This window comes from Hemiscyllium ocellatum, chromosome 3 (genome assembly GCF_020745735.1).
Source record: "Hemiscyllium ocellatum isolate sHemOce1 chromosome 3, sHemOce1.pat.X.cur, whole genome shotgun sequence".
Classification (NCBI taxonomy): domain Eukaryota; kingdom Metazoa; phylum Chordata; class Chondrichthyes; order Orectolobiformes; family Hemiscylliidae; genus Hemiscyllium; species Hemiscyllium ocellatum.
The window spans coordinates 117,196,913-117,218,711 of NC_083403.1; the positions used below are offsets into that span (position 1 = coordinate 117,196,913).

Consider the following 21,799-nt stretch of genomic DNA (forward strand, 5'->3'; position numbering starts at 1 on the left):
TGGAAACTGTGAAATGGACAGCTCTCTCTCTCTCTCTCTGTATTTGAGCAGTTATTTTCATGTTGCTAATTCACACAAACTGCAAAGTTTTTAAAATATTGTCTAATTATAAATATTAAATAGTACAACTTATGAAACAAAAGAACTGAATCATGTTTTATGAGAATCACTTCTTTACCCTAAAATAGTGGCATTCCCTAAACGTGCAACAAAACAGAAGCATGTCTACACTTCAGAAGCACCTGTTGCACCACAATGTTTCTGTTGAACCTGTTGACCAATTAGAAATTAGTTTTCAAGCATGCAATGAAGCCCAGATATACTGATATTTTAAATTCAATACAGATCTATCATAATTTAAAATTTATGGTGGAATTCATTAGTTTCTTGTTATGAAGAATGATCCATCAAAAACACAAATGTCTTTATTTAAAGATTAAAAACAGATACTAAATTCTAAAAAGGCCTAAAGGATCAGAGTTATTTTGTTCGCTTTACATGCGCACTTTATATATAAAATCAATATTCTTACCTTCAATAAGATCCAAGAAATGCAAGTGAATGGAGTGCTCATCTCCAGTAACAATATCATCATGGGCAAATAATGACCTATATTGTCCCATATCAAATTGGTGGCAAAACCAGAAATGGCAAAAAAGTGGTGGACAGCCAGTGCTACATCAAATGTTTTGAAAATTGCATTGGATCCATGAAGAGCTGCATTCTCCATCATAAAGAAGCCAATTGCTATTAAGATATTAAACCAACACCAGTTCCGTTGACCTAAAATTTTGTCAGCATGCAATTCTGAATCTTTAAGGAGAGCCCAAAGACCAGCTACCATGCTCTGAATTCCAAAAACACCACGAGTAACAGCAAGATTCCAGAAGACTTTCTCTTTTGCTGGCAGAGTACAGTAGGTAACAGACAATATAAGGCATAATCCATGTGAAAGAATGAATACTGTGAAATAGAATAGAAAACCAGCAGCTATCAGAATGCAACGTACATTCCAAGAAGAATAATTCATGTCAAAAATGTTGCCTGACATGTCAACCTTGTGGATGGAATTCATCTGGTCAACTGAAGTGATCATGTTTAATCGAAATTTGTATTGTAATGAATTTAATCTTTGGTTAGATAACTCTGTGGTTAGAGTATTTGAATTACAAAGTTATATTTGTTCAAAAAAATTCAAGTAGCAAGAACAAAGTTTGTCTCCATATCCAAAGTATCTGGTGAAAGTTCCATCCGCGTTTATTGTTAACATCACGATGTTGAACAATTACAAGTCACCTAAAGGAAAAGCACATGATTAACAAATCAAATGTCAACCAATTGCAGCATACTTTACAATTATTTCACAGGCTTGAGGTATGAAAATTAAAAAAGTTTAATTTCCTTTTAATTTAATTCCTGCCCTTTTCCCTCCCCTCAAACATAGTGGTTTGTGCTTAGTGACTGTAATGGTTAACAAACAAAAAAAAACAAAAAAAAAGGCGGATGCCGGCAATCAGAAACAAAAATAGAAATTGCTGGGGAGAAAACTCAGCAGGTCTGACAGCATCTGTGGGGAGAAATCAAAGTTAATGTTTTGGGTCCAGTGACCCTTCTTGAGAATGGACTATAATGGTCAGTTTTCCAATACAAAAATCAGCCTTCATACTTAAGACACAACTCAGTTGACTATTAGCAAATTATGTGGTATATATACACACACACACACACACACACACACACACACACACAATCATAATACCAATCCTGATTCTGCCTTTACCCGAAATTTTTTTTCCAGCCAGAATGCCTGCACAGTAATTAGATGCAAGAATCTCAAGAAGTTTTCCTCTCCCAAACCCAGGGGTCGAATGTCACATCCAGCAGCCCCACCACTATTCTTACAGAAATTGCTCAGCAGAATAAAACCTGTACTTCATACTGAGGTTTTTCATGATCCACATTAAGATCCAATTTGATATTGGAGATATTCACTTATCCTCTGGTGTAGGTGATGCTTTTTGGGGGGGGGTGAAATTTACCTCCTCTGATTTATTTTTATCATTTTTAACTCCCTTTATTGGCCACAGTGCTCTATCTATTTGGTATTTTTGCCTTATAGAAATTTATGTTTGTTTTGTAAGACAAGTACTGATTCTTTAAGTACTAGCCACTGCCTAATCTATTGTGAAACCTTTTGATGAAATTGCCAATCCATCATAGCCAAATTCTTCCTCAAAACCTTAATAAATGACCTGGTTTAGAGGTCAGACCTGTTTACTGACTGAACTACATCTTTTTCAAGTTTAATACAAAATTCTATCATACTATGGTCCCTATTCCCCAAAGATAATTTTACAGCAAAATCATTCATCTGTCATTTCTCAATGCATTGAGGTCTAAACTAGTCTGTGCCCAAATTGGTTACTCAGCATTTTTCTCAAGAAAACACTCGAACATATTCCAGAATTCTTGCTCCGAAGAATTATGCTCATTAGATTTACTCAGACAGTATGTAGATCAAAGTCACCTATGATTATTGCATTACCTTGCTACATGAACTTCTAATTTCCAGATTCATAACCTGAACTACACTGTTGCTACAGTTTGGTGGCAACAGCAACTGCCCTTGCTGTTTCCCAACTCTGCCCAAACAGATTTTACATCCTGTTCTTCTATTCGTAGATCCTCTCACTAATAGAATGATGCCATCCTCTTAAGAGCACAACTCTACTTCCTTTTCCTTTTTGCCTATCCCTCCTAAACATCAAATACCCATTCATATTCAGTTCTCAGTCTTGGTCTTGATTTTATTCCAGTTAACTCCAATTTATGTTTCCAGACTTCTGAAAGACTGGTTAAAACCTGTAATGATTAACTAACAAAAAACTCTACCTGCAACGATATTAGTTCCAGTCCTGCTATATGTAACCCATCTCCTTGTCTACATCCCACCTGGCACAGAACCAGTCCCAATGTCCCAGAAATATAAAGTCCTTTCTACTGCACCATTTTTCCTGACATACGTTTATTTGCTCAATCTTTTTAGATTACTTACAGTGTGGAAACAGGCCCTTCGGCCCAACAAGTCCACACCGACCCGCCGAAGCACAACCCACCCATACATATACCCCTTACCTAACACTACGGGCAATTTATCATGGCCAATTCACCTGACCCGCACATCTTTGGACTGTGGGAGGAAACCGGAGCACCCGGAGGAAACCCACGCAGACACGGGGAGAACATGCAAACTCCACACAGTCAGTCGCCTGAGGCGGGAATTGAACCCAGGTCCCTGGCGCTGTGAGGCAGCAGTGCTAACCACTGTGCCACCGTGCCGCCCTTCTTGCTTCTATACTCACTGGTACAAGGTGTTGGGAGCAATCTTAAGACTACTACCTTACAGATTCTGCTTTTCAATCTCGTGCCTAAATTCTATTTTTAGACCCTCACCTCACTGTTTGATTGCAGCCACTGTGAAGTGATTAAGTGAAGTAATTTGAATCAGTAACATCCCTTCACCCCCAGCATTCCAAATTACACTTGTCCCCCAACTACTGCATAAATGCTGTCCCCTCCACACTTCAGCTCTGAAGAATTATCTGGACCCAAAACATTAGCTTGCTTTCTCTCCATGGTAGCTGCCTGACTCACTGTGACCTCCAGCATTTTTTGTTTGTTTTCAGACTCTGAACTGCTGCTTTACCTCCCTGGTCTTTCTAGGTTGCATAGCACACCCTCCCTGGCTGCTCTTATCTTGCACTGTGACCAATTTGATGAATTACCCACAAAGTCCTCAGCTTTGCAGATGCACCAGTGACTCCAGGTGCTGCTCAAGCTGTTGTGACTATCTGATGAAGGAATAGCACTCGGAAAGCTAATGCTTCGAAATAAACCTGTTGGACTATAACCTGCTATGTGATTTTTAACTTTGCACACCCCAGTCCAACACCGGCTCCTCCACATCAAGTTAAGAATGCAGCAGAGGCAATAAATCTTTGATACGTCTGTCTCAGGGTCATTCCTCACATATTCCTCTAGCTGTTGCCAACTACCTAGCTCAGTGTCGCTTCTCACCCACTTCTGTTATTGCTGATTGCCCGTCTCTGGGGTCCCTCTTTCCTGTTCCCCTCAGTCTTGCTGACTGCCTAATGCAGTGTTCTCCTCCCAGCCTTTACTCTTGTTTGCAGGATTTTGATGTTCTAAAAGTCAAGCTGCTTCTTGTGGGTGCAAAAAGAATAATAAAGGATGCTTTAAGAGCTTTTGAATGTAATTAAAAGTTTTACTAACAATCCAACTAGTGTGTCCTAATATAAATAGCAAACAATTCTGCATATTATTTAAAGAAGCACCTTTTAGCAATTTAAAGGTAACAGGTTACTACTGGGTGGTGGTTTCACATCATTAACAACTTTCTGAAAAACCAGAATTCAACTGTTCATACAAGTGCACCAGTTACCACCCAAACACAGCAATTATTTTTTAATAGAACACTTAATATCCTGGTGATGATCTGGCTTATGCCAGGTTTCACATGCAGAGATGTGTGAATAAATTTGAGGGGCACCTGCAGGGCAATAAAACAGCGCATGCAGTGGTTGGGGTAAAATTTTGGAACTTACATTCATCTCACCAATCACAAAACGGAAACTCTCCCATATCTTTAGTTACATGAATCTATTTGCAATCAGGATTTAATATATCCCTCCACTGAGTAATATCAAATTACATTTGCACAAGGTACAATTCTAGAGACAGGAACAAGCATTCTCAGACTTGTCACTATCTTCCCCTTAAATGGATTTCCTTTAATGATTTTATAGAACATAGAAAAGTACAGCACAGAACAGGCCCTTTTGCCCACGAAGTTGTACCAAGGCTGAATCCTAATGTAAAATACAGTAACTTAACCTACACACACCTCAATTCACTGCTACCCATGTGCACGTCTAGCAGTCGTTTAGATGTCCCCAATGACACTGCTTCCACCACCACAGCTGGCAACGCATTCCATGCATTCACAACTCTGCGTAAAGAACCTACCTCTGACATCTCCTTTATACTTTCCTCCGAATATCTTCAAACTATGACTCCTCGTACCAATCAATCCTGCCCTGGGGAAAACTCTTTGGCTATTGACTTTACCTATTCCGCTCATCATTTTGTACCACCTCGATCAGGTCTCCTCTCTTCCTCCTTCTCTCCAGAGAGAAAAGTCTGAGCATATTCAACCTTTCTTCATAAGGCAAGCCTCCCAGTCCAGGCAGCATCCTGGTAAACCTTTGCACCCTCTCCAAAGCCTCTATCTTTCCTATACTAGGACGACCAGAACTGGACACAATATTCCAAGTAATTTTCAATCATTAGGATAAAGGGAAGGAGGTAAAGGGAAAAAAAAAGTCTCCCTCACTTTGTTCAACTGGCTTTAATTCTAAATGGCAAGTACCATGTTGAGTGGCGTGCAAGTGCTATGATGGCTACATATGCAAACCTTTTTTGTTAATTCAAGAGATCTGAGATCATCTGACATTTATTACCCATCCTCAGTTGCCCAAAGGGTAGATAAAATTCAACTACATTGCTTGGGTTTGGAGTCACATGTAGGCCAGACCAGATAAGGATAGCAGTTTCCTTCCCTACAGGACATTAGTGAACCAGATGGGTTTTTCCCACAAATCAACAACAGATTCATGGTCAACATTACACTCCAAATTCTAGATTTCTACTGAATTCAAATTCCATATGACCCAAGTCCCCAGAACATTACCTGGGTCTCTGGATTAACAGTCCAGTAATAATACCACTCGGTCATCACCATCCCAAAGAAGCAGCAAGGGGAAGCCAAGGCTCTGTATTAATGTGGATCAGTTGCTATGATAAGCCATACACAAATATCAGATACACCCAGGGCCACTTGTGTGCATGATGATGCTCAGGACAATCTTTGGGAACAGCACTGAAACTTTAGAGCAGACTTCAAAGAACTGAATTTTAACCACAGAAGTAGAGATCAAGCTTCCTTTTGTGGGAAAAAAATCTAAAAGAAGAATTGATACATGGTTAAGAGCTCCATTGACTCAAAGTAGAAACTTCATTTTCTTGGTGAATGTTTATGTCGGCAAATAGTTCTTCCCATCTGCTAAACATTAATAGCTCACAATATTTTACTTATACAATATTTTAATAATCTAGGTAAACATAATTGGCATAGGTACAAATTGACTGCAGATCCTGGAAACCAGATTCTGGAGTAGTGTGGTGCTGGAAAAGCACAGCAGTTCATGCAGCATCCAAGGAGCAGCAAAGTCGACGTTTCAGGCAAAAGCCTATTCCTGATGAAGGGCTTTTGCCTGAAACGTCGACTTTGCTGCTCCTCGGATGCTGCCTGAACTGCTGTGCTTTTCCAGCACCACTCTACTCCAGAAATATAATTGGCATGCAAAGGTATATTAGCCAAAACCGAATGGTTGCAATATTTAAATGACACCAGTAGATGGCACAAACAAACTGCATATAATAGAGTTCCTTTGACAGGGTGACCGCCATATCCATGGTTCTGGTTACCGTAGTTTCAGTTACCTGTGGTTTACCATTACTCAAACATATTACAGGGAGCATCCCAGAACCAGGGACCAGAGGATTACCAGGGAGGCAAATTTCCTATTTAAATAAATGGGTTTGCTCCTATCCACGATAGGTCTTGGAACTTATCCCCTGCAGGTACAGCGGCGGGCAGGGGGGGGGGGGGGGGGGGAGCGCGCGGGGGATGACTGCTGTACTTTAAACACTTATGTTCTCAAGAAAATGCAGGTCCCTGAACACAGTACTGCAGAATTTCACGATCCTTGATTCACTAGTGATGCTGTGTTTAGGGTGGGTCAGGGCGAGTGGCAGAGGTTGGATCCAACAACAGGTGAGGAGGGCGGATGTTGGAACTTGGAGGGGGCTCAGGTCTGGCGAGGGGTGAATTTCAGAGAACTCCAAAGTGTATTGGAATTGTAGAATGCACAGTTTAATTTACTAGGCAATTCCTTTGGATTGTGCCATGTTGTGAATTCTGCAGGGTCCCTACAGTTAAGTTTCTGGAACAGAAAGAGTTTACCATTAATTCATTCACAGGATGAGAGTGTTGATAACTAAATCAACATTTATTGCCAATCTTTCATTGTCCTTACAGCGTGATGGTGAGCCATTACACTGCCATCTCTGAAAGCACACTCACGATGCCTTTAAGTAGGATGTTTTTTTATTAAGTAAGATGTGCGTTCATTGGGCTGTCAGGTGATATAGAGTCATTGAGTCATACAGCATAGAAATTAGACAATTCTGTTCAAGCATCCCAAAGACTCCATTAATAATCTACACCATAATCCCAAGCTAAACCAGTCCCACCTGCCTGCACTTGGCCCATATACATTCAAATATTTCTTATTCATGTACGTATCCAAATACCTTTTAAACATTGCAACTGTACCTATATGCACTGCTTCCTCTGGAAGTTCACTTCACACACAGACCACACACAAAAAAAATCACCCCTCATCTCTTTGTAAATCTTTAACTTTCACCTTAAAAAGGTCACCCATCTTGAATCCCCCTCCATAGAGAAAATACACCTTCCATTTACTTTATTTATACCCCATATGATTATATAAACCTCTATAAGGTTGCCTCTCCACCTCTTACACTCCAGTGAAAAGAGTCCCAGCTTATCCAGCCTCCCCTTATAACTCAATCTCCATTCCTAGGAGCATCTTGATAAATCTTTTCTGAACCCTCTCCAGCTTAATAATATCCTTCCTAGAAACAGGGAACCAGAACTAGGCATGGTAATGCAGGAGAGGACTCACCAATGTCTTGTACAACCTCAACATGGCTTCCAAGTCCTATACTCAAAAGGTCTTAGCACTGAAGGCAAGTGTGCTGAAAGACTTTTGTCCACAAGATGCAAACTTCAAAGAATTATGTACCTGAATCCCTACGTCTCTCTATTCTACAATATTACCCAAGGCACTACTTTTATTTGTACAAGTCCTGCCCTTGTTTATGTTGCCAGAATGCAATATCTCACATTTATCCAAATTAAAGTCGATCTGCCAGTCCTTAGCCCATACCTTCTTCATTGTCCACGATACCAAAAATGTAGTGTCAGCAGCCATTTTAGACCAAGATTGTAATGAGGTCTGAAGTCAAGTGGTCCTGACATAACCTAAACTAAATATCAACAGGGGAAGCAGCGGTAATGCCACTGGATTTGATTAGATTCCCTACAGCATGGAAACAGGCCTTTTGGCCCAACAGATCCACACCAACCATACAAAAAGTAACCCACCCAGACTCATTCCTTACATTTTACCTCTGACTAATGCACCTAACACTATGGGCAATTTAGCATGGCCAGTTCACCTGAGACAGCAGTGTTAACCACTGAGCCACCGTACCCCTGGACTTGTAATCCAGAGACTCAGGTCTCTGCTCTGGGGAAACAGGTTTAAATGGCATCATGGCAAATTCAAATGCAACCACCTAACCATGGTAAAGTATCGTAAAAATCCATCTAGCTTGTTTTAGAGAATGAAAGGCTGTTTTTGCCTAATGTGACCTACATTCTCTTTGTTATCGAGATATGTTGTTCTTACTGGTCATTAACTACATGTGACTCCAGACCCAGAGCAACATGACTCAACTGCCACCTGAAATGGTTCTCACAAGCCATTCAGATCAAGGGGCAATTTAAAATGGGAAATAAACATGAGCCCAGACAATGACACCCACATCCCATGAACGAGTGAAAAAGAAAAGCAGGCAGTTTATTGGTGAGCAAGGATTTTATAACTTTGTCAACTATATCTTTCATCACTTTGCTGATGATGCAATAATTAGCCTGTTTTTCAGTCAGGACATGCCTGGACTATTTTCCACATTGTTGGGTAAACATCACCGTAGCTAGAACAACGATCAAGTTTGTGCTAGTTTTGAAACAGGACTTCAGTGTTACCACTTTCAGGATCCATAACTTTTACTGTCTCTAACAACTTTAGTTATTTCTTGATATCTCAGTGAGTCAAATTAACTTAGAACTGTAATCTTGGATGCTGGTGCCTCACTAGGAGGCCAAGATGGATCATCCACTTGATACTGCTGACTGAAGATTGGTGCAAAAGCTTCAGCCACACATTTTTTAAAATCATAATTTTGTAATTATTTTCTGGCTTGGGGAGGTGTGTTCAACTGCCTCATCCTCCCATCCAATGAGACTGGCTACAGTAAGACTTTGTTAAATGCATTGGTTGAGGAATAGCTGAACATTATAGAATATCTATGCCGTTGTGCATACACAGTTCATTTGCTGAAGCTTTACCAGTTTGGCATTCCTGCCGGCGGCTTAAATTGATTTTGTTTGCTGGGAGCTGATTTGTCCACATGTCAACCAGGAGTTTCAGTAAATGTTAGCTAATGGGTGTGTTAAAGTACCTATTCACTGATGGGCTCGACCTTAAGCCTCTCGGTTTGTCCCGGAGATTGTACTTTGTGTTAGTCTGGAATATAAAACTCTAACAGTTTAATTTAAGTTACATTTATATTACACTAACATCGATACTTAAAAGTCAGCTTGAGCTAAGGTTCTAAAATCTTGAGCAGAGTAGCGGCACCAGCTCTTACCCCCAAGAGCTCGCTCAGGCTCCTCTTATTGCTGCAAACAAGCTGTCTTTATACAGACTTTGGCATTAAAATTCCAAAAACGCCACATATCCTTAATCAGATGAGCAGCCATAAAATGGCAAAAGTTTGCAGAGGAAGAGAAACTGACAGGTCTGTGTACACTTGGCTAATTAAGCATGAACATCAAAGTGGGAAGTTAAAAGTCACAACACCAGGTTATAGCCCAACAGGTTTAATTGGAAGCACACTAGCTTTCAGAGCGCTGCTCCTTCATCAGGCGATAGTGGAGGACCGACGCTCCGAAAGCTCGCGTGCTTCCAATTAAACCTGTTGGATTATAACCTTGTGTTATGCGATTTTTAAACTTTGTACACCCCTGTCCAACACTGGCACCTCCAAATCATCAAAGTGGGAAACCTGGATCCAGACAGGCTCAAATGGCCAATTGCTTTCGCTAGATTCCCTTCCCTTCTAATGAGGGACTAGTCTAAACTATGTGGAAAGGTCATGAGGTAATCTTGGTCAGCTAACATGTCAAGTATCATTGTCCTACAAAATGGCTTTTCCTTTTAAAAAAAAACCCTAGATTCCCAAGATGCAAATTAAACTTAAAACATTCCTGGATCTCAAGCTCCATGGAATACACAAAACATTCAATCCATGAAAAGACAGTATTCACTCAAATCAGACCACAAAGAGTTAATCTTTCCAGTAGCATCTGTCTTGTCTGTTTCCCTTGAACCCTTCAGTCAGTGAATGTAATTTACAGAAGAATGTTTTTTTCTCACATGAACATCTTCCAACTTCCTTACTATGCCAGTTTCACCCTGTGTGTTTTCCTAGCTTGTAAGGGTAATGAGACATTCATAGTCCAGAACAGTCAAAATGAGGGAGCTGAGCTTCATAAATTCAATTCTGCTCAGTGTGGTATACATGAAAAGCGTATCAGGATTGTTCTATTACATGCATATTCCACTCCGCTTATTAAAATTACAGGTTCTTTTCCTATTGAGTATGAGTTTTGTTAAGAGTCTTCGATGTAACCAGAATTTTTAGTTATTAGACATCCTACTGTGAAATGTGTAATCATCCATCCCCCAGTGTGAAAAGGAAGTACTGCCATACATTCCACAAGTGAACAAATGTCACCACCTTATTTACACTGATCCATTGACACTAAGAACAGAAGTCCCCAATTCTTCTGAACAAATGCCACCTCCCCCACCCTGCACCCCACCATGGTCAAGCAGTTTCCTGCATTTCCTTAGCAGATGTGTAGCATCTAAGGCTACAAGCTTTCTCAGGCGTACAGGATTACAAAAGATAATGTAAAGGTAAACACCGATTCTGTATAAAATCTGCCAGGTAACAGAAGGTTTAAAGAGTAAGCTTGAAACTTCATTTTCTTTAAAATCAGGAGAAGCAGAAAGTCAATTTGTATAAACCACTGCAGGAGCATACTTTCTGGTGGTTTGACCCTATGATGTAAATTATAAGATTTATACATAAAACATTTCAAGTTTGGGTTCCCGGTTTTAAGTTAATAACTTGTGGATTTTGTGCATCAGAACTTAAAAGTATTTTTGTAGCCAATGTGATTTCTTTTAAAAAACAGTTTTTGAAGCACATGAATGCATTTTTGCGCACCACTTATGGAATTTTTATTTAGCTTTCTTTTTCAACCCAGGTAAATAAGGGGACCTTAAGGTTTTTCCAAGACTTCTGGCACTTGTTTTCATAGCTTAAATGAAATACCCATAGGTTAGAGTGGAAGACTTTGGTTTCAATTTTATTTTGTTTTGAGCAATCCTATGAAATCCTTAGAACAGGATGGTTGTACAGACCCATGCTCCTGAGAAGGGAAGGAACTAGGTTACCTTAGACTAATGAGTTAGTGTAAGTCTCAGACCTAAAGTGTTGAGAAAAATCCCTGAAGGGGTTATTTTAAGTTGAGTGCATTTAAGCTAGGTGTACAATAGTCTCTTCTTAGACCTATCTGCAGCTCTAGACTAAAAAAGTTTAAATTACAAGTGACTTAAATCTACCAAGGTGTAAGATAATATTTTGAGTGATGTTCTTGGTACTGTATCAGGGTACATTTTAAGTATTAACCAAAAGCTGTTTATATTTTCAATTTATAAAAAGGAGTATTGAGATTAATGGAAATATACTTTTATGTAAGAATTTAGGTTTAAGAACTGAATTTGTTTTACAAGTAGATGTTTTGATTTATTCTGTGTTATAATAATTTGTTAGCAAACTTCAGATTTTTTTTGTAATAGCAATGTCTACTGCATTGTATGTTTATGCTTCAGCAAATGAACAGTTCATTAAAACGAAAACAAATCAAAATGTGGTCTGTCAAACCAGGCTTCTGAGAACTGACATGCTTGAAATAATCATCTGCAGTCATAACAAATCCACCTGATCTCCATTTCAAATGCTTTTTAAGCAACAGTTATTGAACATCATTTATTTTGATTTCTGGCTAAATTCTGTATTGTACAAAATATTAGTTTTCATACCCACGTGATAAAGGCAGACTCCGTTCCCCTTCAGGAAATTCTGCCTTTACCCTCTAGTTTTAATGCTTCACAGGTTCAGATCATAAGCGTAATTTCAAACTATCACAAAAAGCATTCTCAAGATTACGATTTGAAAAGAGCCAATGTGAAAAAGATCTTTTCTTGAGAACATTTATTACTCGAAAGAGTTCTATTACTAGAACTTGGAATAGTACTTTGAAATGTCTAACCATGTGTCCTATGTAATCTCAGCAAAACCTTTGCCCTTGTTAGGATACTCAGTTCCCTGGAAAATGTCAAGAGATTTTTTTTTTGGAAATGCTATGGTAAAACTAGATGCCTGAAAAATATATTCTATTAAATCTCAAAGATATTCTTGTATTTTCCCCAAGTAGTTTTCATATAGCTTCATGCTAACTAAAGTTGCCATTCCAACAAAGAGCAATAATTCTTCGGCAGCTGGTTTACAAATACATCTTTCAGCCGCTAACTTACATTCTGCAAAGGCAGTTTCCTACACTACCACATTGTTTGGTAGAGCTTGAAGAAATGTTGCTGGCATCTTGGAAATGAATTCCTATAGGCAATGCTAGCTCCTGACCAATCCAGCTGGCATTTCTATTTACTTATGCAAGAGCATGTACAGCACTAAATAGGAATAGGCATTTCAGGGTGACGAGGCAGGCATTAACATCACATTGTGACAAACTGGGGAAGCCTCTTGCATAATATCCTCTGGAAAGAAACACTTCTATAATGCAATTTATGCCACAACCATTACATTAACTCTGCCTTAGATGCGAAGATACAAATAGACATGGGCAGACAAACTGCCTCTCAATCCTGCCCATCATCATGCAGCAGAGTCTTTGAAGATCCCGACTGGTGAATCTTCGATACTAACTAAAACAGCTCACATTGAAGAAAATTGTCACATTTTCAAAGTCCCCAAAATACTACCTTGGAATCTAAGTAGGCTTTTAACTCTGATATCATCTGCACATCAGTTCACAATCTCTTTCCTGCCAGGTGTCCATGGTTGTAATGAAGTCTTGGCGATCAGCAGGTTGCTGAGCTCAAAAGAGCATGGTGCCCTTCACCACCCACTTTTACACCGGTAGGTGAAGCCAACATTTTCTTGAAACGGGAACTTAATTCCACCAGCCATAGGGCTCACAAACAAGAATATGGCACAGATTTCCAACAGACATTGTGACCTCTACCACCCAAAACTGGAGTACACTAGAGATCAAAATTAGTCTCTGAAGTTCAAGGAAACTGGAGTATTCAGTTTGTAGAATGAATACAGATACAGTGAGCAAAATCTATCTATTTGCACTTAATTAAGTCTAGGTCCGCTAGGTCTCTCCCCTAATACACTGGCCTGGATTTTGTCATAAATTCAATAACTCAGTTTTATTAAAGACTACATTAGATAGAAATGTCAGGTGACAATGTGGAAGCTGCAGAATTTGAAATCTGATTTTCTCTTCAGGCTGGGGCCGTTTTCCCTGGAACGTCATAGGCTGAGGGGTGACCTTATAGAGGTTTACAAAATTATGAGGGGCATGGATAAGGTAAATAGGCAAAATCTTTTCCTTGGGGTCAGGGAGTCTAGAATGAGAAGGCATAAGTTTAGGGTGAGAGGGGAAAGATATAAAAGAGACCTACGGGGCAACTTTTTCCCCACACAGAGAGAGTGGTACATGCATGGAATGAGCTGCCAGAGGAAGTGGAAGTGGTGGAGGCTGGTACAATTGCAACATTTAAAAGGCATTTGGATGGGGATATGAATAGAAAGGGTTTGGAGGGATATGGGCCGGGTGCTGGCAAGTGGGACGAGATTGGATTGGGACATCTGGTCAGCATGGACGGGTTGGACCGAAGGGTCTGTTTCCATGCTGTACATCTCTATGACTTTGTTGATACATAAACATCTTATCAAGAGATTCAGCACCAAAATACATGATGCCCAAGAATTCCTACTCACTAGATACTCACTAAACAGAAATAAGTCAGGTTTATCTCAAGTACAAGAGAATTTCTGAACAGTTTATTACGATATTTTACTACCAATCTCAGACACTGAACATTTGCTTCTTAAAAGGCTCACTAGTTAAAAAACTCAAACTTATTTGTTAAAAGACAAGTAGAGACCAAAGGAGGTGTCCAACATTCCTAATTATTCTTCGCAACAAAGGGTTCAGTCACCTTGACAATTACACTGCCATGTAGCACTGTTGGTGGGAAAACCAACCAGAGAACTCTGGTTAAGACAGCTTAAAGAGGGAGTCTTGTAACAGGCTAGTGAGTCAGACACAGAGAAGAGGTGGTGGTTTCATCAGACACCATACTGCTGAAAAGGTGGTTGAAGGTGGTGTAGTTGGTCGAGGAGAAAGTGAGGTCTGCAGATGCTGGAGATCAGAGCTTAAAGTGTGTTGCTGAAAAAGTGCAGCAGGTCAGGCAGCATCCAGGGAACAGGAGATTCGACGTTTCGGGCAAAAGCCCTTCTTCAGGTGTAGTTAGTCATCAGGAAGATGTCTCAAGAGCCATCTGATAGCACCTTGCAAGAGAAGTCATGGGATGCTGGAAAAGAATTCAGGCTAAAATGAAGCATTGGGAATCAATTATACAGTGCAGGTGAGAGAAGGGGAGAAGCAAATACACTGGCAGTTTTTGCTTGATGCAACTGACAAAACTGAAGTGAGATGAACCCTGATTGGTGCCAGAACAGGGAAGTTAGCATTTACTTAAGGGCGACAATTGTGAATCCACTGGAATATTGTCTCAGTTAAAGAGATTAAACCGCCAGAATGCAAGTAGGCAATGAGACTGTCCAAGACAGTAACTTAAGGGAGTTCCAAAGCTAGATCTTCAAAGAGGTGAAAACCCTTGTGAAGGAGGCAAAGTATTATATGAATATGGTGCCCCAGTGTCACTCCTGCCTGGGCAGGTTACGGAGATATCCCAGGGACCTACTTTGATGGGATCTGGTATTTTATGGGAAGTTCAACCACAGCTCAATTATTTACCTCATGTCGGTTTTGGACGTTAAGTTGCATATTTATTGTATGTTGTTTTACTTTTCTAACTTTGTACAGTTAAGTTCAGAATTATGGAATCTTACAGCCATTGAATCATACAGGTCTACAGCATAGAAAAAAGGCCCTTTGACCCAATACTTCTGTGCCAGTGAGGAACAAGTACCTAAATTATACAGATCCCACTTTCTAGCATTTAATCCATGTCCTTGGATGCGTTGGCATTACAAATGCACAATGAAAATCTTGAGTTATTTATCCCCTTAATAAAACTTGAATCCTAGGTACTTATCTACTTTAAAAAGAAAAAAGTTGCCAGTTCCTAACAAGATTGTAATACAATTTCCCTTCTCACCCAAGATCACAACACTAAAGATCTTAAATTTGAAATCTTCTACAGGATTTATTAATATTTACATCGCTTCCTACCTTCTCATTACGCAACAAGACAGTGAACTTAGCTGCTCTACATTTCACTTAAGGAATAAGATGTGTCTCAGCCACTTATCTGATTGGTTAAGAAGCAAGCTAATGCTGGTCCTGTTCATTTAGATCCCCTCCACAACGCTTCAGCTTGTTAGTACTGCAAATTGCATTGTATAGGCAAACAAATATTCTGTTGAATATTATTACAACAAACAGTATTCACAACTCACCACATAATCTGGGTCTTCAACCAATGAGTAAGACTTAGTTTAGACTAGTGTACATTTGGCTTTGAACTAGATAATTGATCTAGGCATCACTTGGCCCTTTTCTTTTAACCAAAATGACCAATCATTTTGGCATTCGGGTGAAAGTAACCATTAATATTTAATATACCATCTTTATGCAGACATTCTTTACAACCTGTAGTTTAACAGTTTAAACTCATTACTGGTCTTTCCTCATTTATTCCGTCTGGTTTCTCTTCCTCTACAAACACTACCCATGCAAAACATGGTCAATACAAATATAGAAACTTCAGTGAACCACAAGAGTGAACTGTATGTGGTGTCACCTCACTGGGTTTATACTGTAAGCACACCCCCCCCCCCCCCCCCACCAAAGTAGTCAGCAGGAAATTAAGAAGCAAACTTGTAAGAGAATCTCATATCTATAAAGAATAGGGTGGGGATATATAATTTTCCAAATAGACTGGGACTGCCATAAGGTCTTGGATGGCAAGGAATTTGTTAAGAATGTATAAGAAAATTTTCATATTCAGTATATGATTATTCCAGAAGGTGCAAAACTTGGGAAATAAGGCAGGGCAAGTGACTGAGGTGTCAGTGGGGGAGCACTTTGAGGCCAGTGATCATAATTCTTTTAGTTTTAAAATAGTTATGGAAAAGGATAGACCTGGTTTAAAAGTTCTAAATTGAAGTAAGGCCAATTTTGATGGTATTCGACAAGAACTTTCAAAGCTGATGGGCTGTCCCAATCTGCAGGTAAAGGGACAGAAGGAAAGTGGGAAGCCTTAAAAAAAAATCACGAAAAGCCCAGAGGCTCTATGTTGCTATTAATGTGAAAGGCAAAGGTGGTAGATGTTAGGAATGTTGGATGACTAGAGATACTAAGGTTTTAGTCAAGAAATAGGGAGGCATAGACGTAAAGATAACTCGGATCAAGTGAATCTGGGGAGGTCTTATACAGTTAATGGATCGCTGCCAACCAAAGAAACCTAGGGTTGCAGGTTCACAGTTCCATGCAAGTGAAGTCATAGGCAGAGTGAAGGCAGCATTTGGTACGCTTATTGGTCAGTGCATTGAGTATAGGAGTTGGTGTGTCATATTGCGGCTGTACAAGACATTGGTTAGGGGAGAAAGTGAGGACTGCAGATGCTGGAGATCAGAGCTGAACAAGTGTGTTGCTGGAAAAGCACAGCAGGTCAAGCAGCATCCAAAGAGCAGGAGAATCGACGTTTCGGGCATGAGCCCTTCTTCAGGAATGAGGAAAGTGTTTGGTAGATTCGCTCTAACAAAATGCAACACCTCATTTATGTAGGTTACTTTCCATCTGCCACTCCGCAGCCCATCTGATCAAGGTCCTGTTGCATAGTGAGAAGTTTCCATCCACTACACTACTAATTTTGTCGTCTGTAAACTTATGAGCCATTCTACCTATATTCAAATCCACATCATTTACATAAATGACAAAAGCATTGATCCTTGCAACACACTGCTGGTAACAGGCCTCCAAGTCTGGAAAGTAATCCTCCATTGCCACACACTCCTCATTCCTGAAGAAGGGCTCATGCCCGAAACGTCGAATCTCCTGCTCTTTGGATGCTGTCTGACCTGCAAGACATTGGTTAGGCCACTTTTGAAACAGTGCATTCAAATCTTGACGCCCTGCTATAGGAATGATGTTGTTAAATTTGGAGAACAGAAAAGATTGAAGTATTTTGCTGAAATTGAAGGGTTTGTGTTGTAAAAAGGCTGAATATGCTGTGGTTGTTTTCCCTAAATTGTCCAAGGTTGAGAAGTGACCTTATGAAGGTTGATGAAATCATGAGGGGCACAGATAGGTCGAATTGTCAAAATCTTCTTCTCAGAGTAGGGAAGTCCTAGAGGACATAAGTCCCTTTTAAATCTTTCCTCGCTCGCCTTAAACCTAAGGGGAAACTTCTTCACTGCAGAGAGTGTTGTGTATGCAATGAGCTGCCTGAGGTGGTGGTGGAGGCTGGTGTGATTACAACATTTAAAAAAAGACATCCAGATGGGTGCATGAATAGGAAGGGATATGGGCCAAATGCTGACAAATGGGACTAGCTTAATTTAGGATATCTGGTCAACATGGATGAGTTGGACCAAAGGGTCATTTGCCATGCTATACAACTCTAGAAGAGGAGAAGTATAAGGCATACCATCACTACATCATTTGCAAAAAGCTTGTGTTCTGACTATAAACATCCTTATCAATTGCTGAAACAATAAAGACTCAAATCTGGTTGTGAAAAATTAAATGCTATTTTTAAACTTTAAAATTGCCACTTAAATTCTTGAGTCATCATTGTAAGCAAACGAGCTCCAAACAAGACAGAAGAAACATAGCATAGAGAACAGATATTTATAACATTAAAGAATAGATTAAATAAATTGAAGAAAAAAAGAAACAATTACTGAAGCAGAAAGGCAAACTAGGCGAATTGACATAAAGGATAAGCACCAATATGGGCCAGTATGGCTGTACGGGTGTTTTCCAGGTTTTAGTTCTCAAGTAACTCTAAACAGACAGCCTACAATAAAAGTGTTGGGTTACATGTACTGGAATGTATGTGTCTGCAAGTACAAGACAGAATATATTCCTGTTTTTCTGAATTGTAACATTATGCAAAGAATTACACTTTAGCTCGAGTGAATAAATTAGCCTAACTGGGGGTGCAAGTCTCCAATATGGAAAGGCTATCAATCTAAATGGGCTACAGGAACATGACAGAGCAGGTACATGTAGTCAAATAAATCATTGAAAGTGGCAGGGCAGGTTAAGAAGATGATTCTGATCTTGAGCTTTGTAAATGGAGGCAATATTGTAATGTACGAGTGACTCATCCTAATCATTAGGAGAGATTAATCTCCAAAATCTGTGGATAACAAACAATTTTCATTTTAATTGAAAGGCACAACTGTGGGAGTATTAGGTACTGAGGTGGAGCTGTACTGTTAAATGCCATTTTTTAAAGTGATACTAAAGAACAGTGATTCCTTCTGCTACCCTAAAAGTATAAAAATGATGCAGAATGTTTTGAAGAGCAGGGGAAGTCTCTTGCTATATCAACATCTGTCCCTCAACCAAACTGGATGTAATCAAAGTTTCTTGTTACATTTTCTTCCTCAAAATATGTGAATAGTGGATATAAGACTTAAAGATTTTCTTATTGGTATAATTGTGAACTTCAGCTTAAAAGACTACGCCTCTGTGTGAATTCTCAACTTTACTGCACAAATTCAGTTACAAAGTTAGAGTAGACAAAACTACAATTATGGGCAACTAATCAAAGGGTTCAGATTATATTGTTTACAACAACCCCAAAGGCTTAACTTGAATCTAAGCCCATGAATTAAAGCAACTTCCAAGTCATTCTCCAGCATCCTGTGTAAAGCAAAACAGGCTAGTTGCAACGATCAAAGCAAGAATGGCCATGCTTAGGAAAGTTAAAACTCAACACCAAGTTATCGTCCAACAGGTTTATTTAGAAGCACTAGCTTTCAGAGCGCTGCTCCTTCATCATACTTAGGAAAGGAAGTGCTCTAAATTTCATCTTCCCAATCAGCCATTTATATAGCAGATTCAAAGTCAGATCATTGTAATAAATGCAAAAATACAACTTTTATAAATTAGGACCTACATAGACTGAGACAATTCTGTTCTTCAAATACTAAAGACAGAACAGATGGCAGAGGTACATCTTAGAAATAAACTTGCAGCATGCAGGGATTAATAATTTCAGGAAAACCAGAATAAATTTGAGATTAAAATAGTAGCTGAACATTATTTGATAATTTGACTGTAATGATTACAATCTTGAATGAGTTCAGCACATGACTTGATGACTCTGCTCCTGCAGAGATCTAACACAACAAACCTCCCCTTTCTCTGCAGTCATGCAACTTACTTTCTTCAATTGCCTTTCGAAAGCCAAGATGGAATTTGCCTCCATCACCTTCTCTCACGAGTGCATTTCAGGTTCTAGCCACTTCCTCCATTAAAAGATCTTTCCCACACATCCTGTTTGATTTTTCTTATCATTAAGTTGATTGTCCTGTCCTGTTGTTGTTGACCATTACAAAAGGAATAATCTCTCATCCACTCTGCCTAAGCCTCTTTGTCCCATTTCCCAGGAATAATTCTCAAGCCTTTGTTGCCTCTGTTAAAGCCTTATTCTTCCAAAATACAATACTCCAAATTGGATCCAATATTCCTTTTCAAGCCAAACAGTATTTTCAAAGGGTTCATCATAACTTCCATGCTTTTGCAATCAATGCCTCATTTACAAAGTTCAGGATCCCATATCCTTTTGAAATCATTTTCTCAACCTGCCCTGACACTTTCAATGATTTATTTGTAGCTGCTCGGTCCTGTTCCTGTATCCCCACTGGAATTTTATCCTTTACTTTGTACTCCTTCACAAACTGAAACATTACACACTTCTGCAAATTATATTTCCTCTGTTAAGTGTTCAATCATTCCACAGTGATCCAGGAAGGCTTGATTGTGAAACACTTTCCTAGATTCATAACATTTTAAGAGTGCAAATGGCCCTATCCATTCTATTAAAACATTGCATAGGAGCATGACAAGCTTGAAAGTATGGTGATTCCACTGTCAATTCCAGAAAACATTACAGGTTAACACGACAAATTGTATTTAGGCATTAAATATATTTTTGGAATAAAGTTGAATATAACTGTGTAATAAATCAACACAAATTGATCAGCTTCCCATTGTTTGTCTCACTAGGATAAAGCCACCTGATACAAAAGAACCTCAATTATCTGAATATCAATTATCCAAAGTTCAGATTATCTGAAGATCTCAAGGCCCCGATAGAAACATTACAAAGAGGTGATTCCAACATTGATTGGGTCTTTTGTTTACAGTGATTAAAAGTGATTTTGGTTTACTCAAATGCTGCCAAGAACAGTCCTAGACATTGATGAGAGTACAGGCACCATCTCCAAATGACTGACCTCCCACCCTCTCTCTCCCCACATCTTCCCTGGAGTTCTACACAGGGGTGTACCCCAAACCTCCCTCCCCTATGGAATCTCTCCAACATCATCCTGTATAGAGCAAAGGTGGGACTTATCAAAATGTCACAGTAAAAAATTGGGTGTGGCTGCACGTATGCACGCACGCTATTTTGAGACTTATCCCCAAAAGGTAGCAGTGTCTATTCTGGCTGCCCTGGAGAGGGGTGGGGGCGGGGGCTCATGCATGGTGTGCTGCTGTCTAGTCTCCTGAAAAGGGAGCGGACTTAGCAAGGGCTCGCTATGTCAATCCCATTGAACCGATGGGGTGGGGAGGCTTCAACAATGCTGCACGCAAGTGTGCCTGCTCAGAAACAAACCCTGAGACAAAGAGAGGGAGCAAAGCAGGCAGAGCGAGGAAAAAGGAGACTTCAGAAAACTCTGAGCCCCAGAGGAGAGGCATCAAATCAATTAACTGAATAATCAGTTATCCGAACGAAATACTGCCCTCTCACATTTGGATAATACAGTTTCCTCTTAAAAACATTTAAAAATGTTAAATCAATAAAGACCAAGGCGATGAAGGTTATTTGGATAAAAGATTTGGAATATGTGCAATATTAGGGCTACAAACACTTGTGTAGACTCAGCTGGTTCAAATAAAAAGATCTGTCTGAAGAGTGTGTGTTTCTCTCCAGAGGTGCTACCTGGCATTATTTCCAGGAATTTATGGTTTCATTTCAGATTTCCAGCAATTGGAGTAGTTTGGTTGTCTCCACCGTATCCGGTGCAGCTTCCTGAGCACTAGATTGCGCAAGAGTAAGCCAACTTGCAATCTTTCATCACCACTGCTATGCTTCTGAAAGCAACTAGACCTGAATTAACCCACATTTAAGGT

The 21,799-nt window shown here is 39.6% G+C and overlaps 1 protein-coding gene across 1 annotated transcript in view; it reads right to left on the reverse strand.

Annotated features, from left to right (window-relative positions):
* cln8 (CLN8 transmembrane ER and ERGIC protein) overlaps positions 1-21,799 on the reverse strand; it is a 32,152-nt gene that overhangs the window by 3,291 nt on the left and 7,062 nt on the right. The window contains exon 2 of the mRNA XM_060821611.1: positions 533-1,296. Within this exon, the coding sequence (XP_060677594.1) occupies positions 533-1,096 (564 nt within the window). The 5' untranslated portion in view covers positions 1,097-1,296. The remainder of the gene's footprint in view (positions 1-532; positions 1,297-21,799) is intronic.